We start from the raw sequence: 25851 nt of genomic DNA on the forward strand, positions 1-25851 counted from the left end.
TCTGGTACTGTGCTTAGATGGCAAATGATTTTAATTTTGTTAAAAAGATTTAAATGCACTAACGTTTAGACTTCATATGCACAAATAGAGTCTTTAAGGCGACAGATACTGTTTTTAGATTCTTAATAAGAAATAGAATATACATCTCAGGTCTTCTCCAGGGAAGATAGCTAGATGTGTTCCAAATCCTAAACCTTACTGGGCTTTTTCATCCTAAAACAATATTCCTTATTAATACAATCTTAGGGAACATTAAATCATTACTGTGTCAGGCAAAAAAAAAAAAAAAAAAGAGCAAATAAAACAAAAATATACCTTGCAATAAAGACCTTAATGGTGTTTGAAACCCCTCCTCCACTCCACAATACAAAATACACGTGAGATGGAGGCTGGGATTGCGGAGCGGTATACGAATTAGCCAAAAGAATTTTAAAATAAAAATAAAAGTAAACGTGCTCTGGGTTTTCTTTCTGGAAAATTCTCTCAAGACGTGACTTTTTGTACTTTACGTCTCTTCCATTCACCAGCGAGAGTGGTACGGTCCCTGCATGAGCTGCTTCTCTTCCACTAGAGGCTGCTCAGCAATAAATTCGTGTGAAATAATAGCCTGCGCTCATTCTAGTTAGCAGTTAATAACTGGTTAACAGACATTTCCCTCCAATGGCTGTTTTCATCGCCCCAGAGCAGTGTCTTTCGCCCCGTCCCATCCCTCCCGTCTTCAGCAAAGCCCCAACCTCCCCCTCCACCGCGGTCCGCCCTCCGAGCCTCCCCCGTGGCGAGAGAGGTTCAGCCGACGAGGAAGAAGCACTTTACGAAGGAACTATGCCGCCGCTCTCCGGAAGGTGAGCATAGACGGAGCGCGGTCCGGCGCGCACGGAGTTAAAGGCGCCGCGGCGCTGAGAGGGGTGCCGGCGCGAGCCCGCGAGGTCCCCGCCCCTCGCCAGTCCCCGCGCCACGCGCCCCACGCCGCGGGCTGACGCCGGACCCGCCGCAGGAAGCGGAAGGCGGGCGGTCGAGTGGCCAGGCACTGCCCCGCGCCGCGATCCGGGTGTGCACGCGCAGCCCACCGGAGCCCAGCCCGCCGGAGCCCAGCCCGGTGCCCAGCCCGCCACTGCGCCGCCGGCTCCCCGGTCCGCGTCCACAGAGCCATTCCGCGCCGGCAAGCAGCAGGATGTTAGCGGCGCCGCGCCCCGGGCGCTGAGACCGAGCCCGCGAGACAGTGGCATTCCTTTCTTTTAGGGCTTTTTGGCTGTTGGCTACACTGATGTGACGACCCCCACCCCCCATTTTTTTTTTTTTTTTTTGGAACGATGGGGATCTTTCTGGCGTATGTTGGATTTGTTTTCTTTTCCGTTTTATATGTACAGCAAGGGCTTTCTTCTCAAGGTAAGTCTGTGCTCACTGGCAAATATACATTTGCTTGCACTGTGTGTGTTTGTGTGCCTTCTCTGTGTTCAAAGAATGGCCAGGCAGATGTGGTGAGGTTCTTAGCAAGTAACAGAGGAATAGTGTTCTGTTTGGCATTTTTCTTTAAAGTTTATTAAATAGTAGCCCTGCTAGATTTGAGAGCAGATCTAGTTGGTGCCCGACAACGAGATGGGTTCCTTGGTGAGCACAAACACAGGGTTATAAGTATGTGTGTGTGTGTGTGTCCCTTCTATCTGTGTGCATGCACAGGGTGACCACTCGTGCATACATAATCATCGCAAACAGAGCTGGGGATTGGGGACTCTCCATGGCCAGCTCTCCTCCTCGATGTAGGCAGTATGAGCTTATAGTTTCCTTTTTCTGGGTCCGTGTGACTTCGTTTGCCTGTGTGTTTATCAAAGGACAGACTCCTCTGAGGACCCATAAAAAGGTACAACTTGCATTACAAGCAGCAGCAGCAGCAGTAGCCTGCTAAATCCAGTTGTTAGGACTTCGCAGGCTGCAGTGATCATTTCAGCACCATGAACAGATCACACCTCTGCTGTCAGAGGACTGCATCGCTTCTGCAAACAGAAATGCCACACTCTCCCTTCCAGCTTGAACGGAAGAATCCTTTTCAGATCAGAATGTCCTCTTAACATCTCCCATTTCCTCTAAGTATAAATACAGTTCAATTTCAATAGAGATCATGTTGGGATTTTATAAAAAAAAATTTTGGAAAGGGACACTGATGGTGCCTCGCATTGAAAAGTGGGGGCAAAGTGCATCCACCCTGAATCGGCCCTGCAGCCCCCTCAGCCCTCCTCCCCATGAGTTCGCATTGTAGCTGTGCACTTCCTTCAGCCACAAATCTCTCCAAGACTTTTAGGGAATCATCAGCTCTTTGCAAAATATTTCTTAGACAAGATAAGAACAACCATCCAAAGCATTCCATGTTGGAGAAGTGCCTTTGGGAGAGAGGAAACATATTTTTGTGAGTTTCACCATGACTCCATGAACCTTGCAAACTAGCAGTGTCAAGATTGGTAATGAAAAGGCTGGGAAAAAATGTCTCTAGTGACTTCAGAACAATCTTTAATCTGAACCAAGCCCAGGTGTGTGATTCTTACATCCCACGATGTATGACAGTTTACAATACAGTTGCTTGATGAAGGTTAATTTGGAAAGAAATATCCACAGCTTAGAAAGTGTGCAACTTGTTTCACTGCTGTAGGCTTTGAATCACAATTGCTAATAAGTGTCATGATATATTAGGAATGTATCTTTTGACAGATAATCACGATCCCTTCTCTATTAACATGAAACGTCCAGTTAGTCATAGATTGTTTAGAAACTTGGAGGCAGGAGGCTCTCCTCTTGTATCAGCTTGACAGATTTGTCAAATATACTTAAATATAAATATAAGTAAAATATACTTCACTGAAACCCTCAGTAAGTTTTGGGGAATACTGCAGTTTGACAAAGGGTATTTGTATCTAACTGTGGGCATCTTGGCTAACAGAGGGGAGTTATTGGCAAGCTTGTTAACCTTTCCATTATCTGGACTTGATCAAAAACAAAATGACTTAGGCACCATACCAAAAGTAAGACAAGAAAGAGGCAAAGGAAAGGGGGTTGGGGAGCCTCTGGGATGTCACAGAGGGCTTTTTGTTGCGGTTTTTATTTATTTATTTTTAAGTCGAAGGAAAATGTAGTGAGCTCTCAAGAGACGCTGTCAAGAGTGGTGTGTATATTCCAAAAGGGTGCGTTTCTGTTTTGCAGCAAAATTTACCGAGTTTCCACGGAACGTGACGGCAACCGAGGGGCAGAATGTGGAGATGTCCTGCGCTTTCCAGAGCGGCTCCTCCTCGGTGTACCTGGAGATCCAGTGGTGGTTCCTGCGGGGGCCGGAGGACCTGGACCCCGGGGCTGAAGTGGCCGGGGCACAGGTAGCGGAGTCCCGTCGCCTTCGCGTCCGTCCCACCCACTGACTTAGACCTCTGAGTGTCCAGTCGGGGTCGGGCCCAAGATGATGCCTGGGCGCCCATGGGGAGCCCCCTGGCTCTCTCGGCAAGGAGGACGCCCAGGGATGCCAGGGAGTGAGCCGCGTGCCCTGGTGACACCACGTTAAAACCAAGGGAAGGCATGTTGTCCAGTCTTTCCCGGTTAAAGATTGGGAATAGCCTCCTCCTTTTCGTACGGGTCATTGTGAGCTGTCCGTGATGGCACTGCCGTGTTGATACATCTCCGGACACTCAATGTCCCCTTCGGGACGGTGGTGTGAGGACAGGAATTATGTCGATGTTTCCATCACCCCGGCCCTCCACCCCCGTCGGTTTCTCTCACCTCCGCCGTAATCAGAGGGGGGAGGGGGGAGAGAGAGAGAGGAGGGGAAGTGGAGGGGGAGAGAGGGAGGTGGGGGGAGATGGAGGACGGGGAGAGAGGGAGGAAAGGGTGACAGGGGAGAAGGGGATGGGGACTGACGGAGGGACCCGAGGCGACCCAAGTGGAGAGGGGGCGGGGAGGGGAGGAGAACTGAGCAGGAGCGGAGGGGCGGGGAAACGAGGGTCTGAACTGAGGGGCAGACAGTTCTGCAGAAGAGGCGGCGGCCGTGCGGGGGCGAGAGGAAGCCTGTAGAAGGGACCGCAGGCAGGGGACGCGGGCCGGGGACGACGCAGGGTGCCGTCCCACAGACTGGCGCGCCCCGGGGGCCTGACCCGAACGCAGACCCCCCCGAGTTCCCGGGTACCCCTTATTCCCCACCCTCCGGAATCCCAGCCTCCGCGGTCCCCCGCCCCGGAATCCCCACTCTCGGGAGTCCCTAATTCTCCCGCTCCCCGAGCCCCCGCCCCCCAGTCCCCACCCTCCGGAACCCCTAATCCCCGCTCCTGAGTCCCCGAGCCCGGCCCCGGGGCGGCCCAGGGCAGCCCGACCCCGCTAGGTTTGCATGGCCGAGGGCTCAGGTCGGGCCCGGTCTGAGCGTCGGTGTCCACCCCCCTTCCCCACCGCAGACGGAGCTGCTGCCATACCGGGACCCGGACGGCGACGGGACCAAGATCAGCGTGAGTGTCACCGCGACGGCTGCCCTCGGGCCCGGGGGCACCAGTTTGGGAATTTCAGGTTTTCAAAAGCCTATTAACTTACTGCCCCTGAAACAGGCAACTTGCATGCGCAGGGCGAGAGCCCGCTGTCTGTGTCGTGTCTTACCTCACTGGATACATACACACTGAAGCAGAGTTCATACAATAAAATTATTTATCTTAATGACGTAGATATTTGAACAGTTACTAGGCAATCATTTTGCCACCCAAAGAAGTGTGTGAGACTTTATTCTTGCTCTTATTAACAGTTACATAACTGTTAAAGGGCTGCAATGCTAATAATATCTGTTCAAAATTATACCAGTAATTATTCTTCAATAGCAAGTAAAACACTAACGGTACGAAAATCTTCCCAGGCTGAAAAAAATTAGAGCATCCAACAGAGTGTTGAAGTTGTAATGAAAACAGCTCAACTTCAACGTCATTCATAATGCGTGCAACGTATTTCTAATGCCAATGTTCAAAATCATATAAATGTAAATATAAAACCAAAAGCCAATATAAAAACATTATTGGAGGAGGTTAACCTGTTGATAATACAGAGATGTATTTCTACTCTGCTGGTTATTACTTTTCATACTTGCGAGTGAAATTAGAAAGAAAATCTTTTTTTTACTACACCTCAGATGAAGCCATCTAGAATCATTTTATACTGTACCACTGCTCAGCTTGTTGATAATTAGTAAACAAGTTACCATTACTAGAAATAATATATGTATAAAGAATCTAAAAATCCAATGACCCACATTTTAAAAAGAAATTTATTCTGAGGCTATTATAACTAAAAGTGTAAAAATGTATTATACCAATAAAATCAGATTCTCTAATCTAAATGTATAATCTCAACATGGAAGAAAATATCAAACAAAAATAAGATACAAACCAGAAACTCCGGTTTCTATTCATAAACTCATGGACTTTTTAGAATCTTTCAATTCAATTATTCTTATATCACAGAAACTCTTGTTTTCTGACAGTGCTAGAAAAGCTTTATTGGTAAGATCCATTATTAACGATTTTTTTAAAATATTTCATTTTTCACATACACATACAGTTAGATAGATTGTTTATTTCCTATTCGTCTTTCATCCTTCACCCATACCCCAACCCTCCAAAGACCAGTGGTGAAGCAGCCTCACACATCTTGACCTAGGGAAGCATGCAATCAGATGCACAGCCATGCACACAACTGCTAACTGCTATGGCCAGAGTTCATATAATCTAGTAAACTGGAAAGAGTTCTAGACACAAACTGAGATAGAAAGTGGTGTGTTCCCAGTTTACCCGGTGTGTGACCTTGAACATATGTCCTAAACCAGCAGTTAATTTGAATTCTCAGGAGAGCTTTCACAAAATACTGATATGACCTTTGTCCCCCAGAGATGCACACAGTGTTTCTGCATTAATCCAAATGAGAGCATTTTCTAAACCTCCTCAGATGATTCTAGTGGGCAGTCAGTGTTGAAAATCACTGACCCAAACCCCCTAAGCCTCAGTTTACTATACTGTAAAGTGGGATAATAATAATATAAGCACTCTGACTACCCCAACCTTAATCGGAGACCCAGCTGAAAATATATTTGAAACTATCGATTCCCTTTATTTTTACAGTATTAGTAATATTCATATGTAATTTTTCATACACATAAATGCATACTTATGGTTCAGATGTTGGAAACTATTTGTATATACAACTCTGTATGTAAAAACCAGATGAACACTTCCCAAATTTTCTTAATTACTTATGGCTATTTGAGAGTGTAAGGGCCAGTAGAGAAATAACTTTATGCCTTCCTCGCTTCTTATCTTTTGAGATTATCCAAACCCTTAAATCTTGAATGTCTTATGAAGTCCATCATTCTGTCAATCATGGATTATATATGATGTTTATCAAATCTAGTTCTGATAAAGATGCTTATAGATATATATATATATTAAATATTATAGAATTTTATATATTATACATAACCTTCTATATAATCTTGCTGTTAATCTGGCCTATAAATTGTTGGTAGAAACGAGAGTCAGTTTCTATTTTGAAAATCAAAGCAGCGTTTAACTGATGGCATCTCAAGTTCCAGTAGCACACAGACCCTATGGTAGCAGGAGGTATGTACTCTGAGCCATAGGATTTCTGGTGACATTAATCTGCTCCCTAAATCATGCCACCCCATGACTATAGGTCAGACTGCACCAACAATTTGAGAAAAAAACATTACTGTCCAAGTCTATTTTGTCAGTCCCTTTAGTAATCATCCCAAAGTGGGGATAAAAGCACATTCTCACTTCAACTCAGTCGTGACCAACAACGTGTCTTTTTGATCTCTCAAGAGCAGTCGTCAGCAGGGAAGAAGTGAGAGAGGCTGTGTAAACTATACACTCAGCCTCATGAGGTCCTGCTTCATTCAGCTGAGCTCACCAGGCAGAGGCCAGTCCCATGATGGGAACATGGCAGGGCTGGTCCCACAGCCTGGGAAATGGGAACCACATGGCTAATGGAATCTGGCCCAGCTGGATTGAACTAATGTCTCCATGATCTTGTGAAGCCAGGTGTTAGTGAAATAGGATAAATAAGGTCTTCCAATTTGACTGCTGAGAAAATAAAAAGCTTTCAGCCTATGGCTGTGAGACCAATGAGACCCTTTAATTTTCCAGCGTTAGCAAGCTCGGGACAAGGTACTGGAACCCAGTCTCTTGATGTAGCACTTTATTTCTTTACTTGCAATTTTTCAGACAGTGAAAGTCCAAGGCAATGACATCTCTCACAAGCTTCAGATTTCCAAAGTGAGGAAAAAGGATGAAGGCTTATATGAATGCAGGGTGACCGACGCCAATTATGGAGAGCTTCAGGAACACAAAGCCCAGGCCTACCTAAAAGTCAACGCCAACAGCCATGCTCGGAGGATGCAGGCCTTCGAGGCCTCGCCCATGTGGCTGCAGGATGTGAAGCCCCGCAAGAACGTCTCGGCGGCCGCTCCCGGCAGCATGCACAGCTCTGCCAACCAGCGAGTGCTCTCCACTTCCAGCCCTCAAGCGGTAGCCAAAATCCCCAAACAAAGTCCACAATCAGGTATGGAAACCCATTTTACCCCTCACAAACCCTCCGCAGGAAGATGGTCAGAGTAGACAGATTTATGTATGACGGTTTTAAAATTGGAGACCTAGTTCACTTGAAATGAGGATGAGCTATGAGAGCCAGGGAGGCTGGCCTTCCCAGAGGATGTGAATTGCCCATTAGTCGCTGGCAGTGCTTCATGTCCAGGGGATCTGAGAGCTGGACTTCTTTTCCTTCTGTGTTTACACATTATAAGCACAATAAATCATGTAATGTTTGGTTGCATTATAAATGCATGTTTATTTTCTCTGCAGATTTATGTATCGATAATAGCCCAAATTAAGAGACTTTCACTTAATCAACATGTAAATGAAAGAGACACACCACATTTTCAGGGACCCGTAGCCTTAAGCAGGACCACTCTCCAAGGGCTTCTGATTTTGAAGGAGAAACTTCAGCTGCCTGTGATGAAAGTGATGATGATAATGGGAGGAAATGAGGGGGGTGGGGCGAAAGGCAGAAAGTGGTGCAGAGATAAGGCAGCTCCTGTCAGTGTAGCTCTGATGCCAATTTAGAAGCTTAGTCAAGCTTAGTCACACGCTTCCTAAGTCAGCTGTGCAAGTTAAAGCTGCTCTGAATAGCATTAATTTATGCGCTCATTCAGCCCGTGGAAACTCATTGAAGTTTTAACCTTGGGATAGGCAGTACTTAACACCACCCCAGACTGTTCTGTATTTTGATAACACACTTGACGTAATATTATAGGATGAAGGGAGCATAAAATCTATCATTTCTCATTTTTAAGCTTTTCCCTTTATAGTTTATCATTGAAGAATTATTGACACTACTGTTGGTAATAGAAAATTCTATTGCTACCATTCAAATTTTTTTTAGCCATTACATTTAAAAAATCTCATCATTTTATCAGGGTGATATTTATATATATATAAATATATATTTAAATATATATTTACATTTATATGGAGAAATATGTATATGTATATATATCTTTAAATCCTTATTTGTAAACAACACTTTTAAAATAATGTGTGCCGCTCTAGGTTCCTCCTTAGGCTTCATGTGCTAATGGAGATGATTTGTCCTGAGCTTAACTCAGGGTCTCTGTGAGTTTGTCCTGCCTTTAAATGTAGGTGAGCAGCTATCCCAGCATGCCTTGGTCATGGCAACTTTTGTCAGTCTGATGAATAGACAGCTTAGCCTCTCTGAAGCCAAATTTGTGTGACTTTGCCTTATTTTCCTCTTTATCATCTCTTTTATATCCCAAAGTAAAGAAAAAAACCATAGCTAGAATGTGTGTATATATATTCACACACACACATATATATACCCACCTATATATATATATATATATATACACACACACACACACATACACACACACACACACACACACACACACACCCCCCTAATGGTTATAATTTTTGTAGCCATTATTTGGTAAAGATTTTATATCTTTGGAGACATTGCCCTCCTCCCTTTCATACCATCAAAAGAAGAAGCTAGACACTATATGCAAAATTACAGAGTACCCGCAGCCGACAGTTTACAACCTAATTGGTGAGGACTCCAAATCATGGAATTGAAATTATTAGCCTACAAAGAATATTCCAAGCCAGAAATCATAAATCCATTCTGTGGAATTAAACAGACAGATTACGTATCCCAAGTGAAGGATTCTAAGCATAGAATGAAATGTTCTATTTCTAAACTCTTTACGTTTTGGATTGAATAACATACTCTAAGAAGATCCATTTTACTTTAGTCTCTTTCTTAGTATTGTGATTGGTGCTAAGTGGTAAACTCTACACATCTTCTAACAATTTTCAAATAAAAATCACTGCTCATTTTCCACCCCATTACCAGCCTCACTCATTGCTTGTCCTAGAGGAAGAGTGAAAGGAGACAGGGGATGCTGACTCATGGAAGCCCATATCCATTCAAAGTAATTTCCACTAAAAATTATCTGCTCTAGCAAAGATTAATCGGAAATACATCAACGTTTTTCATTTCTATATTTTCCTACCAGTGAATACTGGAAAATATTTTAGGTACATTTAACATTTTCTAACTTCTAGTGCAGAAGCTCGGGTGGCTCAGCCACACCCATTTTATTCATGTGTAAGTTTCTGTGCTTGCACAATTATTGCATAAAATACCATATTTGGGATGGATATTTATGTAATATTATATTTCCTGTAACACCCACGTCCTGATTTATAATTTCACTTTATAATTCTTCAGGTTATATTCAAATAAAGCTGATTTCAATACCCACACTTCATTTATTCACTCATTTATTCACTCTCCATCCTTTCAAGAGCTTATATGCCAGGCACAATGACACAGAAATGGAAGACATACTTCCATTCTTCAAAGGGTTTATTTTTTTTTATATTTTCATTTGTGAGAAACAAAGTATTTGTAGATTCCATTAACCATGCATCTTTCTTTTCTTATTCTGTTAAAGGCAAGACATGATGAAGACACAAAAATTAAAATCTTGCCTTTACAGGCTAAAAGCTATACTAGCCTTTTGTTATTCTCACTTCATACAGGGAGGCATGCGTCATCTGTGGTATATATGACACTGTAATACAACCTGTTACCAAAGGCTGGTCTGTCAGCCTTTTAGTTTCACCATAGTTTTTGACTTAGTTGACTGAACTATTTAGATTGAATACTCAACTCTTAATTCATACTTTTTTCTGTCAGAGAAGTTCTATGTCTCTATGAAGGAAAAGTATTAGCTGAAAATAACGCTGTATGTATACACATATATAATGTTCAAATTGTCATAGAATTACCTAGTTTTCCTAAAGCAGAAATTTACATGAAAAAAAGATGGAAAACTAATCTATTACCATCTACATATCACAAGATAAAGAAAAGGTTTAACTATCGTTCAATATAGCTACTTTTCCCAGATATTTTTCCAAAAGCTAGTGAGCATGTGACTATCCCATTGGGCTGTATCTTTATGATATCTCTCTTTAAGTTCTTTTAATTCTACCTCCAGTTGATAATCCACAATTAGAACCAAAACAATGAAGAAAAATGATAAAGCAAATAGGTAGAGCTTGGCTTTTGCCATCCCTTAGTTGTTTCTTTTCTCCAGCTCTTGGTCTGTACCCATAGCTGACATTGAAGAGTATCCTGTAGGTGCTCTGAGGGTAACAGTTCCTGATTCTAGCATGAAGTGGTTTAGTTCCACCTGCACGGAGAACAGATCCCCAAATACCTCAAGAAACTACACCGTTCTCTACGTGTTTCTTCTTGTCTCATGGAGAACATCTACTCCTTACAGAAGCCAAACATCCCCTCCATTCACCACCACCCCACTTCCCTCCCTTTGTTCCCCCCATCTACGTTCCCTTCTGTGGGTCCTCTCCCCCAACCCTGGCCAACAGGCCAACAAAACTGTGACTACAGCCCAGCCCCGCCCCCCGAAGGTCACAGCTCCGCCCTCCCTCCGCACCCCTGGACCTCCCGTCTCCCCTTCCCGTGTCCCGAGTCCTGGCGGGCAGGGGGGAAGCTCTCCCGTCGCTGGTCTCCTAAACTCCCCTCTGGCCCCTGCTTGTTGGCTGTTAGTGTTCCCCTCTCTTTGTGGGCTTCTCCTCCTAAATTCCTCTCTTAAATGTAGTTCTTTTCCCGTTCTCAACGCCCTGATCTCATCCGTTTCTGTGGTTTCGACCGCTAATGTTTCCTTAGAAAACTTAGCAGTTGATATTCCGATTCTGATTTCCCTCTGGAGAGCCGGACGAGAGCACCCCGCTGTCCCCGTCATGCTCCCCATGTCTGTCCCACGAGCACCGTGCAGAGCAGAGCCCCTGCATGTTGTTGACACCAGCCGTTGACGTGTGGTGCCTCTTGTCCTCCGCCCCCCCCCCCAGGCTGGGCTGGCCTGTGACCACTGTGACAGTGAGATGGGAAGGAGTAATGCCACCCCAACCAATTCCAGACGTACCCTGCAAGGGGACAGCCAGCCTCTGCTGTGGCCGCTTAGAGCCAGCCACCGAGTAGGAAGTGCAGCTGCCTTGAGACACGTTGCTGACTGAAGCCAGCCTTTGACTTCAGCCCCAGCTGGCTGCCCCCCCAGACTCCTGAGAGAGAATAATAAATTGTTGATTTAAGGCACTAGGTTTTAGGGTGGCTTGTTTCACGGCAATATTCAGGTCACTCCCCTAAACTCAAATATTCAAAATCAAATTTATCATCTTAGCTGTCAAAAAAGAAATGTTCTTCCTCCTATTGTCTTAGAATTGCCTGTTTCCTCATTCAGGTCCCCACAGCAGTTTGTTTACACTTACTCTGAAGCCCTCTGCTGTGTCTTATATTATAGTAATTTTTCCCTGGGGTTTTTCTCCTTTTTATGCTGGAAGTCCCACTTTCTGGGAGGCCTGACCCTCAGGCAAAACAGGGTAGGTGATCACCCTAAAGATAGCTTCTTGGCTACAAAGATCACCACTTCCTTTTGCATTCCTCTAAGTGCCTAGAACACGTGGTGCTCATGTGTGGCAAGAAAAGGAAAAGAGAGAGAGGGCCAGTATGTCTCTGCTTTTATCTTCTTTCTCTTATAATTATATTTGCATAAATAGATAATATTGCCACTATTGCAAAAACGATCAAGACTCCTAAACAGTGTTTCTCAACGTGCAGATGTCCTGTGCCAGACTTACCAGAGAGCTTGTTAAAAATTCGTATCCCAGGACAAATTTCTGAGTCTAGAAGCAGAAATATGCATTTTTATGTGCAGTAAATTATGAGAATCATTATCTCTAAAGAGTTCTTATGGGTGAGAGAAAATTTCTTTTTATTATTTACTATGAGATGTGTGTGCATGTGTGTGATGCTACAAAGTACACTTTTAGAAACTGGTCTTTTACTATTATTTTTTCCAGTAATGTGATGGACTTTTGTGAAACTTTTCTTTACTCCTGTGATCAACAGCTGGCACTCATAAGAAAACTGGCCATGGTTAAGGTGTAGTTATGTTTCCACGTGTAGTCGCTCAGCAGGAATACTGATTCTCTGAACTCAGAAATATGATGATTGTGTTTTCAACATGATGTGAACCTGAGCATTCAGAGGCAGCTGCTGCTACAGCTGCTGAAGCCAAGGGCTCCGGAAGCTCCTCTGTGGCTGACAAACATGGCAGCTTTCCAAAAGTGGCCGAAGTTAGCAAGAAAGGTCTTACAACAGATTTCAGAGCTACTGAGGGGAGGGAGATAAGGGGCTGAGTGTCATGCAGGAAATTATGTTCCTGATTTAAAATATGAGGAAATGGTGCACGGCATCCAGGTGCACGGCATCCAGGTAGAGAGAAGTGTCCGCTTGTATAATCCAGACCTCAATGTTGATTTTGGTTTAAATAATCCAACTTGGCTGTTTACACAGGCTAAATTAATTTGATCATTGTAATTCTATCAGTTAAATGGCTGCTATGTAAATCAAGCATCTATGAATAAGGTGAAAAATAGATTTGAGGCAATGCTTTGGATAATACAGGCTAAGGAATCTGCTAGAGCTATGTTTGAACCGGAATTACGCAGATTAGGAGTCTATACTTGCTAAATTCTCCTGCAAGCTGTATTTAACTTAACTCATTGAAATTCAGTAACTGGCTGGGTCTGTAAAAGTAAGGCTCCGCTGTGTGCCGGAGGGGTTTTTCAGTGCGTGGCCACCTTAGGGTTCCTTCAGGGTCATTTGTGATTACTAGGAGCTCTGTGATCGAGGAGCCATGAAGCAGAATTTGCCAATGTTTTAAGGTCTTGTCTTGAATGATTTCATGATCCTTGAGATTTCAGGAAGCTTCCAGAGGAGCAGTTTTCTGGGTAGATGACCAGCGGGTTGAGAAGTTGCTGGAAAGACCTCACTCTGTTGGTTAAAATAACAAGAGCCCTCCAAGAGAAAAGAAAGGCAAAGTCTCCTTCTCCCAGGGAACACTGCTGCCACCTATAGCCTGACACAGGTGCATTCATTTCAGCTGCAAAGGAGCAGAAATCCACTGGAAGATGCTCCTTAGACCTGCAGGGGCATCTCACCAGTAGAGGGGGTGGGCACAATTGTTAAGGAGAGAGACTGTTCACACCTCATGGCCATCACACAGAGCTGCGTGTACTTCCAAGTCCTTGTTTATTAAATGGAAACTGTAGTATGATTCTCACAGAGTTTTGAGGATTAAATGAAATTACATACATAGAGAGCATGACACCGATCAACTCCCAATAAGTGACAACTAGCTGCTCTATTAACAACTATTATTGCATGTGCTTACATACTATTATTATTAGCAGCAGCAATGAAATGATGAGAGTAAATGGTCTCCACCACCTGGCTCTACTGTGGCGAATATTTTCCTGGTTGGCTGTGTGTAGGTGACCGAGTTAAAGAAAGGAGACTGGGTCTTCATTCCTGACTTATGTTTTATTGTTCATAATTTCAGAGCTTCCTCTTTTCCTTCTATCACAATGATGTTAATTGATGATAAATTGTCCCCTACATAACATAACTACATATCATACTAGCCACCAGCTGTATTGCCTAAGGCTGTAACTAGATGGTTAACTTTATTGGTAAAAAATAATAAAATTCCAAAGGATTTTTAGGACTTTGAACTGTGTGACCTGAATAAAGAATGTGTCTTAGGAAGCTGAAGTTATACACACTGGCTGCTACCATAATTAAATGCAAGCTTTCCAAAAAGACCCTTGGAATTTCTTAAATCACAAAGTAGTTATAGATAATGTAACTGAAAATATAAACATGTGAGAATATTATTAAAAGCTTTAAAAAGAGAGAAAAACAAAATGGATTTAGAACCTTATACTAAGAATGGCATAGTTTGTGGTGGTAGATAGATACAGATTTGACTCCTAGATTCACTCTCTACCAGCTCATTTGTTCAGTGAGCTGCACACAGAATCTCAGACTCTTTCTATGTAAAACTGAGGCAGTAATACATGTGCCCCAAGGGTCGTGTTAGCATTAAGTGACATGATGTATTTTAAATGTCTAGCAGAGTAAACCTGGCACGTGAGTGAGCTTGGCCCTTATTAGTTCTCTTCCCCTTTACCTACCAGATATTAACGTATATTAGCAAATAACCATGAGTTAAGAGGGCCATAAAGGAACAGAAATATGAATAGAGATGAAAGAAAATAAGAAGTGTGGAAGCTCTAAAATTGGTAAGATAAAATAATATCTGATGAATTAAAAATGTAATAACTAAGGGAGGATTTATTCAATTAATAAATAGAAACATATTATTACAATTTACGATACATATCCAAATGAACGTCAATTAATTAAAGAGCTGAGCAGAAAAGAAATATTCGACATAGGAAGATCAGCATGAAATTAGAGGTCTGAGACTTTGAAGATTTAAAGTTACAAAATATACAAGTGAAAATAATATTTTACTATAAATAATTTAAAACATTTGTTTGATTAAATCAAGTGTAACTAATAAGTGATATAACAGACAAGGAAATATTTGTGTCTAATATTCAGGAAAAGAAGGGAAAATGTCCATTTTACAGATGCAGTGGTTATATGATCCACTCCAAATGACTTAGAGATATCAGATGTGATCAAATAATATTGATAAAATCAAGGTAAAGATAAAATTAAATTAATTCTCCATATGACAGCAATAACCAAACAGAAAATATTTGTGGCATAATATATAATCCTCAACAGTAGCAACAAGAAAAAGGTATGAAATATCTTATTTTTTAAGGCAGTAGCAAATAAGTAGTATAAAGATGAAAATCATTAGAACACTTTGTTAAGAGTTTAGGTTTGAATAAATGAGTAAATATGGTGTTTTTGGATGAACAAGCTCACCATTATAAATATGTCAGGTTTTTCAAAAGTATTTGTAGACTTACTGCAGTCCCAGTCAAATCCCTAGTCATTTAAAAAAAACTGACACGTATAATCTTGGCAAAGGTTTTAAAAATCAACATGTGTCAAGCTTACAGTGACTCAGGCATTCTGCTGTATCATTACTTGCAAGGTGAATGGTACTTCCCTTCTGGAGGAAAATTGGCAGGAAAGATAAGTCACAGGGCTTGAGATTGTCCCTGAGATGATGCTCCCAGGAGGAAATTCCGAGGAGCTCAGGAGAGAGGCAGACCCAGACCCAAGAACAGGGATGCGTATCACAGAGGTCTGCCCACAGCCGGAAGTACTCAAAGGGCCAAGAGTAGTAGGGAAGTGTCGCAGTGAATGTGACGAAATCATACAATGAGTATTAAGCACCTTCTAGAATCATGTTTTCAAAAATGTTTAATGAAATTAGAAAACAACCAATATATAATGTGAAAAAATATAGGACACAAAAAATATAGGATACAAAACTTTAAAGTGAAAAAATAAGAATATATAATATAATGTGAAAAAATATAGGATACAAAACTTTAAAGTGAAAAAATAAAGAATACTAAATTTTAAATCAATCTCAGATATGTGTGTATAAAAATGACAAGAAATATATGAAAATGTCCATCAAAAGTCAAGATATCTTATAATTTTTAATTATTTGATTATTTTGTTTGTATTGATAACATCTGTACATTGATAATTCATTACTTTTGTTATAAGAAAAAAATAATATTATTTTAAATTTCCCAAATTTAAAAAGAGGCCAATGACAGACAGCTCCTGAGAAAACAAACTAACAAACAAAATATATTCAACAAATAACCAAAGAAAGGCAAAGTAAAATAAAGGTGTTGTGTGATTGTGAAGCTCATGACAAAAATATACATACATGCAGGTACACATGTGCATATGAAAATTGAAAGCACTACTGTGAAAGTGATGTCCTCAGACATTGCTAGTAGCATTGAAATTAAGAACGTTATATCTTATTTCCTGGGAGCTGGGTGGAGAATCTGACCATCAAATTATTCTTTTTGTTTTTCTAAACTTAATGGGTGTGATCTTGATAAATATATTGATAAAATAAAGCAAGCACGTATAACTTTCATAAATAAAATGTCATGCAATCATTTTCCTCTCCACTGTGTGACTCACTGAGCCCCCAGTTTGGAGGGAGATCAAAGTGGTGAGCAGTGGTGCGGTCGTTGGGAGATGATGACTGCACCATCATTTATAAATCAATACACTGGGAGATTTATAAATGATTATTATGTTTTATTTCATATGACTGCTTTGAAAAAGTCTGAGAGAGCATTTCTTCATGAATTCAGAATCCTATCTGCATAGAAATATAGGTTACACTTTCAAGGCTTGAATTAAAGCAAATTGTAAAAGCTAAGAGCACCTCTTATCGGCTTCCTTAGGACAGTGTCCTCACCTGTGATGGGATAAGTGCTCTGGATCACAGCCCCTCAGCAAAGCCATCCCACATTGGCACCACTTATCCTCATAGTTATTCTTGAGTTGATTGTGCTTCTTTAAGCTCTCAGACAAACTCGATACTTCAACAACAGTGTCAGCGCAACAAGGCTACACATGTGTGCAATCCCTAATGTGGATTTGTGATCATTCCAACAAGGTGTGGATGAATATCTACCTTCTCATTATGAATAAAGAGATTGATCATTAATAATGAAAACATACCCACAGAAGGCATATTTAAACTGTGAGTAAACAGTTTCAAGCACTTTAGCAGCATTTATTTATACACCAGTAAAATGGAGTGCCCTTAACGAATCATTCTTATTTATGCGTTAAAGCAGTGATTAAATATATGTAGCATTAAACTTAATTCTTGGAAAACAATTTATTTGTTTTTCCATGAATTTATATTGTTCTCCCATTTTGTCAAAAACACTCATATTTCCATATATTTCTAATAGGCAGAATTGAGAAAATTTAGAGTTTTCTGGAATGAAGACTCTCCAGCTGAGATTATGAAGCAAATCAGTTTATAGTGTCAGACAGAACTGGTTCTGAGTCTCAGCGGCCGCCATGTACTCACCGAGCAAACTTAGTGTGTTATATAATCCTTCTCGGTTTCACTTCCTTAATCAGCAAAACGATCATATAGCAGCCTCCCGGGACCATGGTCAGAGGTAAATATTAGCTGCTGCTTTCCTAATCATCACCCTGTCTGCACCAAGATCAGTTCCTACTTGAATAAGTCAAATTACAGTGAAAATGTGCTGTTTTGACAGATGCACTGTGGCCTTAGCAGGCAGGAGGCAGCATCATTTTTTTGCCCATTCTTGAGTCGCTGTAGAAGGTAGGAGCCCTGAAAGCCTGCAGGGATTAGCTGTAAGCAAGAAAGTCTAGGACATTCTGTGGTGAATGGGGTATCACCCATGCACCTTGTCACCTAGACCCTGTGTATGTGGACAGCTGCACTTGGCTCCCTCAGCTACAGTAAGAGGCCTCAGAACTGAATAGATGTGTAAATTTGCTGACTAAAGGAAAGCAGGAAAGGAAATGTAAACAGCTGTTGCCGACACGCCTGGGCAAAGTAAAACAGGCGATTTATGTATTAGGTCAAAATGAAGACTGTTTCTTCTAAAAAAAATGGGTTCTGGAAGAAATCGGCCTTGGACCCATAAGAATCTAATAAAAAGATATTCTTTTCAAAAAATTATAGAATAAAATCATCCTATTATTTGACCTTTCCCCTTAAGTCATGATTTAGTATGTGCAAACCTGAATAAAAATGGCATTAAAAGCTAGCTCAAATTTTCTCACACAGCTCTTTTCATATCTTAAAGCTGGCATGTGTAATGAAAGAGAGGTAAGTCAAAGGCCTGTCCATCCCTAGAGCTGTAGCGGACACTCCATTCTTTATAAGCTTAGCCTCTTCACAGGCAAAACAATTATTTGAGTGTTGCTTCTTTTATTATTGGAAAATTTCCATTCTTAGGTTTGTTCATATGATAAGCATCATGAATATTCACTTCTACAAACTAAAGATGCTGGAGTCAGACCAGGGAGCCACAGCAGGAGAGAAATTGTGTTCTTTTTATTTTCTTGCTCCTTTTGACCCTACCTGATACTCAAACAAGAAAAGAGAAAAACCTATGAGAATTGTACTTAAATCTGTAGACAGGTGCCCTGAATTACGACTCTTCCGTATATCGAAAACAAGAGTTGTGCTCACGGAGGAAATTAACCCATCACAAAATAATCCCAGCCAAGAGAAAGAGGATATTTGAAGAGCTGGCAAGATATAGATGGGATAAATTGTCTAGTTAGTTGTCTTAACGTTCTACTTACTTCTTTGAATTAAATACCCATATCCCGTATCTTTTCTAGTGGCCAAGAGCTCTGGTTGTCTTTCTCTCCTGTCGCTAATGGTTGCACTTTGAACATCAACTTAACCTTTCCTGGTCCCAGACTATAAAATTTGCATTAAAAGTTTAGAAAAGAGAAGTTCATAGAAAGAAGAGGGCATGCAAGAACAGTGGTGGAACCACCTTTCATTCAAATATTTAAATGAATTTGGAGGAACCTTCAAGATTTAAAAGACTACAATATGAAAAGTTCAAAATATTATATCATCAGACATTTGGCACACTATATGGAGGAAAACAAACTTTACTTATTAATGTTTAGGAAAATAGAGAAGCTGGTAGTGTTTTCATATTCAATATTTATCAGTTCAGACTTGGGGAAAAGAAGTTTTCTAATTTTTCTCTTAAGTGTGTTATAGCCAGTGCATTTTCGCTGAAAAGATAAATGTACACTTAAATGATAGCTTCACATCTTGATCTAACAGGTGTGGAGACAGTGAAGCAAGGTTGCTTGCCTCAGGGAGTTTCAGAAAGAAGCACATCCAGACTCTGAGTCGATCTGACTGCATTGCTCTTCATTTCTGTACCTTTGCTTTACTACCTATTAACCGTGTAACCTAGGGTGAGTTATTCCATGCTACTGAGTTACATTTTCCTGACATGTATGTTTACTATACTGGGCTGATGAGAAGATGAACTAAGACAGTGTATGCATGTAACATGTATGCATATTCCCTGACATAGCAGGTACCCAGTCCGCTGTAGCCATTTTGCAGATTGATGTGAAGGAGAAGAGGGTGCAGCTTTGTTCAGTATGCCCAGTGTCTTCCAGCCTCATGGCTGTAGATGCAGGAAAGACATGGCAATGTAGATAGAAGGTGCAAAAAGGAGCCAAGTTCTTCCATCAGGCATGACAGATGAGGGCCAGGCAGGCTTTCCCGGCTGGAAGGCTGTGCTGAGTTAAACAAGGCAGGCAGATGCAGTGACTCTGAGCAAATAGTGATAAACTTTCTCCTCCTCTACCTGATCTCTGAGGATGCCAAGATCTCAACTCTGTGTGGTTGTGATTCGTTGTTATTTTGTTTTGTTTTTCTTTTAATAAATAGATGGAATTTTCTGTTATTCCCTGAAATAATAATTATACATACTGAAGATAAAATATTTGAGGCTTTTTTTTCCCTATTTCTCCTTGGCCAAACTCATTTGTCACAGACACTGTCTTGGGCCATGCCTGATGTCCACATCCCAGTGAGGGCGATGTGATGCGCTATCGCATGAAGTATAAAAAGGGCTGAAAAATGGAAGCTAAGTGTCTATACTCATTAAACTTCTAAGAAGACTTCTTAGACTTTTCCATTTGCAAAATGGAGCAAATCCTCCCTCCCCATACCTTACAAAGGCATGAGAAATTACACCTGAGAGAGCACCGAGGAAACCTTTAAGCATAAAAACAAATGAAAGGCATCATTATTAAGTTGACGTCAAAGGATATCGTGAAATCACACTCTGAGTCAGAGAGAAATCTCTAGGTTGTATTAGGCTACTCTTCATCGAGGCATGTTATCTACACATTTTCTTCCCATAATTTAGATAATAGCATTTCCCTTTCTTCTTCACAGGGTATTTTGTGTTGGGGACAAAAGTTTAAAAACTCAAGGCATTGTTTTAAACTTTGAGAATAATAAAAAAATTGCTAAAATTTCATCCTTGCCTTTGATGAGCTTATAGTGTAATCAGTGAGGTAAGATACGAATATAATGAATTACAAGTCAGTGTGAGCCATGTTAAGGCCACAAGAGAGGGAAAACCAGAATACAGAGGAAGTTCAGAGGAGAGAGAGCTTACAGCTAGTTGGTGGGAACAGACACAACGGAACGCAGCTATCTGAGGGCAAGAGTTGCTTAAATGCATGATCGTCTTAGGGGATAACAGGTTATCCTGCTTGGCTTGGGCATAGAGCAAAAGGAAACCAAATAAGGCAAAACAGCTAACCAAACACAGTGTCTGGCATACTCATGAAAACATATATATAAAACAATAATATGCAAACAATTATTATGCTCATTTTAGAAAACATCAAAGAAATAAATATCTTATTTGGGATTTCAGAAGTGAGTGGCTGCAGAGGAAACTGGAATTCAGGGCTTCTGATTGCAATCTTTGTTTCAAAACAGTAAAATGTTTCTATTTGTAAAAATGAGACTAGAGTATGACGCATGGCCAAAGTTTGCATTTTACAAAACACATTTGCTTAATTTTCTCTAGAACAGACCATAACATGTTTGACAAATAGTAATATTATATTCAGAATGGTGTACATCTGAATGAAATTGACTATGATGATTATTTGTTAAAATTACACAGGATAAATTATAGCATTTTAGATTCTCAGATTTCACTGTCAAAGTCTTTGGGATTACAAAGATAAAGGAGCACATACCCCTTCATTCCAGACATAAATAAAACCTAGAAAGAAGCGCAAAACAATCAGTGATTTGATGACAAAACAGATTTGCTTTAGAATTTACTGTGCAGGAAAAATATATATATTTGGCTTGACAGAAATAAATTTCATTTAATGAAAAATATGCTAGGAAATGCAGGTGCCTAGAGTGGGTGAATGATTACAATCTGGAAAAAAAAAGTGGTGTGTTGCAATGGTTTATTGCCTATCTGATGGCTATTCAAATTTTTAACTTTACTCTTTACAGTATATCATTGGGTTTGTTTCCAATTATACTGCTCATGTAACTTTTGTTTTAACTTGCACATACTGGACACAGTGTGATAGGAAATGTTGGGTTAGAATGACATAGCTGTTCCCTTCGAATCTCACGGGAATGATGGGCATCTCCTGTGAAGGGTTGATTAGTCGAGAAATGAGCTGCATAATTCACAGTTTCAGCAAGTTTGAGCCCATCTGCAATGTTCATGCTGAAAAGGAAACCATTATTTCACAAAATATTGTTTTTGAAGAGCAAATCATTTTCCTTGGTTTTATTGTTTTTAGCATTCTTAAAACCTTTATTCAACACCAGACATACTTCGTGTCAAGTGCGGTTAGCAATTTAAGGAGCCATGTAATCATTTTCTTTCTTTCTTTTTTTAATTGACTGAATCCCTGTCAAAGAGTCTCTCTTCAAAAGATAACAAGGGCATATATTTAATTTTGGAAAGCTCTGATGCTAGTGGTTCTACATAGATTTTATATGTTTTCCTTGCATGATCTTTGTACTTAGAGCCGCATGTGGACTGTACTTTACTTTTGCAGTTTGAACCTTGTCACCCAGCTTGAGTGAAGCAACACTCTCCAGAGACCCACCACTAACCTCTGGGTCCTCAGTCATTACGTTTCTGTGTTAAATACATGACTCACCTCCTGAACGAAGGCAAATCGATGATGACACTAAAGTAACCTAACTGAAAACAGGAATATGAGTCTGCTAAACAGCCCCTTTAGAAGCCCAAATATTTACTTTGCAGAGATTTTTTGAGAGCATGTGTTTTCACCACAATTTCTATCATTGCCAATGTGGACCTGAACATGATTTAGATGAAATATTCAAAAGATTGAATTTTCCTACCCTCACCCCTTCAAACCTTTTTAACCTTTCTTAAATTAAAAAAAAAAAAAAGAAAGAAAGAAAAGAAATGCTTTGAGGTCCATCACGTTTTTGTTTTCTCACTAATAAAGGTATTCAATACATCATTTGTAGCTTACTGGATAAAATATGTAAAGAAAAACACAAAAAGACTATTTCATTCTCTCCCTTATGTAGTCTCAGAGCGCTTTCAAAAATTTCCAATTCTTGATAGCACTAACTTTTCTTCAGATTTTAAGGATAAAAAGTTGAGAAAGATCTTCCTCTAAAAGCAGATACCCCAACACACCCACTCCAGAACCCGTTCTGCAGGCCCTTGAGAAGGCTGCTGCTCTCGGTTTGGGTTTTATCTCCTGTGGTTTTACGCTTGCAGTAGTAAAACAGGGGATTTGTTTTAGACACCCATATAGGAACAACCAAGTGACTATAGGGAATCATCCTCAAAGCATTACTTGAGGGAAAAGTGTCTGCATTTGTTCCTCTAAGTGTTCCCAACTGTGGGATGGCATGGCTTGAAAACAGACAAAGCAAACAAGACCACTTCCTGGGACTGAAATACTTTGTATGTGTTGTTATTTGCAGTGCATGCCAAGACATTCATGGGCACCAGAGCCAAGCTGGCGAGCTAATTAAATATATATATGTATGTGTTTAAAACAGCCTAATAAGGAGCATTGGAAATCTTCGAGATGAGCGAATATCTTATAACTTCTTCCGCAGGTGCGAGGATAGCTACAAGCCATGGACTTTCTGTCCTGCTTCTTGTCTGTGGCTTTGTGAAGGGTGCTTTGCTTTAGTCTAAAGTGCTGACTTTTTTCCAATATCACTTTCTCTTCTTAAAGCAAAGAGCAAATCGCCTGTAAAATCTACGGAGCGGACAGCAAAGTTGACCCTAAACTCCAAGCACCACTCTGCACCCACTGTACTCTAATTACCTACACAAGGAGCACCTGCTTTCGGAAACAAACGAAGAGGCTATCTCACTTTGTTCATCACATTTTCTTGGGCAAATCACTGATCTTTTATTTCAAGAGAATTAGTGTGAAGTGATAGAACATTTTCTAATAGCAAGATCTATTTTTTTTTCCTTTTCTTTCGGCTACTCAAAGCATCATCTCACTGACTGCTCAGGGGTTGGCCTGACCGTCATCGGTATAGTGAATATTTACTACAGATACCACTGATTTCCTACTAAAAGACCCATTATCTGCAGGAAGTAAGCAGAGATCAAAAGGCTACAGAACATAAACTATCATCAAAGAAAACTCCTGTCTGGGGGCAAGAACAAAATTTTCAACACTGCGAGTCAACAATGAAAACATTGTTTTAAATAAGAAATAATAAAAGATAATTTCTTTTTGAATTTTTCCCCTTTTCTTGGGTTTTTCTCCTTTTTCTTGATTGTAGTTCTTGTTCAATATGGCAAGTGCTGATTATGGCCAATCCCTGTCAATCCTGGGAGGTTTATATAAAAACATTTTGAGTGTTCTATATTTCAGTGCATTTTAATTCATTTTGCAATTCTTGTATATGCAAATGATAAATTCTGTAAATTGCTTATAGTATGTGCGATATAACTTCAAAGTAGATAGACTATGAGCCTCATGCAAGCTGATTTTTACCATTCTCTGTATAAATATATACAAATAAGTATCTATATGTTGGGTCATCAACCAACTTTTTTTTGGACAAAACATATGTTTTTCACTTATTCCTATATTGTGGGCATTTTGTAATGCATTGTTTCACTTCCACAGGTTTGACAGTTGCAGATGGTTTCTGTTGCCCTCTGCTTCCTTCTGGAAAATGCATATTCAAAATCGTATCGGTCTCTGATAAATGAATTAATTTTGCTGTGTGTATGCTGTGTTGAAATTTGCTATGTTCCTTTATATGTGGTGTTTATTGAGGTTTGAGGATCTTTTGACTCTGAAGAATGTAAGCTCTCTGGTTTTGACAGCCATTCCTGTATTATCATCATTATTGTCAAAAAGCAATGTCGCATCTAGAAAATTTGCCTTGGAAGTGAATATGGGGTAGGTGAAGCGGTCATCGTGAATCCCTAAATTCATAGAAGAACACTTCTTGCTGTGGCTAAAAAAATGCTGCTTCCTTTGACCTTTATGAATTTTTGTAGCTTTGTCATTCTGTTATTTGCTGCTAATTATATTTTAATGTCTCCTAATTAAAAATTAAAATTTGGTTGTTGGCTAAATATAATATGCAAAAGATGACTGCAGATCCCCGACTAAAGAAGATAATGTGTTCAGTGTTCACTAGTTAAGTGAATTATAACTTTAAATATTACATTCTTATTTTTGGCTTTATGATAATTCAGACTACTTTATTTAGAAACTGTTTTCTACTCTGGCAAAGAATTATAGGCAGGACTAGCAATGTGTTCCGAATACACTGTGGAGTAGATATGGTTGAGATGGAAATGACCTAAGTTTTCCTTCCAGAGAGATTCTTCCATTTTCTTTCATAACAAACCAGAAGTTCATCTCTATAGGACCGTCAGCACCAAGCCTAAGGTCCTAGACTGAAGCTTGAAGGCAATGAATACCTCTGCTTTTCAAAGGTAAATGCATTGATTTTCTGCAGTTCAATTACAAGCAATGTGATATTTTCATAATATCCTTGACATTATCTTCTGAGAAAATGTTTCATGCTAAATATTTTATTGACACTTTTCTTGTTCCTTTGGTTTATTATTTCAGTCTAATGAGAAAAATAAATAAAAGATTTGATTGCACTATTTTATTAACCTAGAAAAATTATTTTCTTTCAAAGTTTAATGCCTAAACTGCATAAAATAATAAGACAAATATTACTTAAGTCTATCTGGACTCTAAAGATTGCATACATTCACGTATAAATAAGTATACTGATGCAAATTCAGTCAGTCTGGGAAAATCCACCATGTAATTTACTTTTACCCAAAGTTCAGGTCATGAGATTGGTCAGTTCTAAAGCAAGATGGACATGTATCTGTGTATCAGTGATGTCCACCATGCTCGCTTGTAATAAAGGACATTATGTTGATTGGGAAGAACTCTCATTACACTCATTGTGTCAGGGTACAGAATAACAAAGATTTCTTTGTCAGTGTGCTACCAAGAGTCTGACTCGCTAACTTCTTTGAGAAAGAACACGGCATACAATCTGTTTCTCCAAACTAGAAAATTTAATGTGGAATCTTAAATATTGGAACAGAAGCTATAACAACTTAAAGAGACATCTAGTTCTTTTCACCATATATTGTCCCTCTGGGACTATTACTTGGTGTGTAACCGTAACTATAGAAACAAATAAGCTCGAAAAATAAATTATTTGACTTTCTCAACCTTGATTTCCAAGGTTAAATGATAAATATTTCTAAAAGAGGGAGTCACAAAAAGTTCAAATTGCTTACATGAATTCAAGTCAAATTCTTGAGT

At 40.2% G+C, this 25851-nt stretch overlaps 1 protein-coding gene across 3 annotated transcripts; it reads left to right on the top strand.

Moving 5' to 3' along the window:
• The first annotated feature begins 975 nt into the window (after positions 1-975).
• Positions 976-25174, top strand: VSTM2A (V-set and transmembrane domain containing 2A). 3 transcript variants are annotated; one of them, XM_067745684.1, is made up of 5 exons: positions 976-1386; positions 3190-3356; positions 4419-4469; positions 7242-7578; positions 22994-23125. In XM_067745684.1, the coding sequence occupies exons 1-5, from the start codon at positions 1311-1313 to the stop codon at positions 23038-23040; spliced, it is 678 nt and encodes a 225-aa protein (XP_067601785.1). In that variant the 5' UTR covers positions 976-1310; the 3' UTR covers positions 23041-23125. The 3 variants fall into 3 exon arrangements, with proteins under 3 accessions (XP_067601785.1, XP_067601784.1, XP_067601783.1); XM_067745683.1 differs by lacking the exon at positions 22994-23125 and adding an exon at positions 23132-25174 and having other exon boundaries at positions 977-1386; XM_067745682.1 differs by lacking the exon at positions 22994-23125 and adding an exon at positions 23254-25174 and having other exon boundaries at positions 979-1386.
• The last annotated feature ends 677 nt before the right edge of the window (positions 25175-25851 follow it).

This window comes from Pseudorca crassidens, chromosome 8 (genome assembly GCF_039906515.1).
Source record: "Pseudorca crassidens isolate mPseCra1 chromosome 8, mPseCra1.hap1, whole genome shotgun sequence".
Taxonomy (NCBI): domain Eukaryota; kingdom Metazoa; phylum Chordata; class Mammalia; order Artiodactyla; family Delphinidae; genus Pseudorca; species Pseudorca crassidens.

Excerpts from the sequence above, each read along its gene's own strand:
- VSTM2A (XM_067745682.1), top strand. The coding sequence starts at position 1,311 with ATGGGGATCTTTCTGGCGTATGTTGGATTTGTTTTCTTTTCCGTTTTA. Across the intron at positions 4,470-7,241 it reads GCGACGGGACCAAGATCAGC|ACAGTGAAAGTCCAAGGCAA; the intron begins GTGAGTGTCACC and ends GCAATTTTTCAG. Across the intron at positions 7,579-23,253 it reads CAAACAAAGTCCACAATCAG|CAAAGAGCAAATCGCCTGTA; the intron begins GTATGGAAACCC and ends CTCTTCTTAAAG.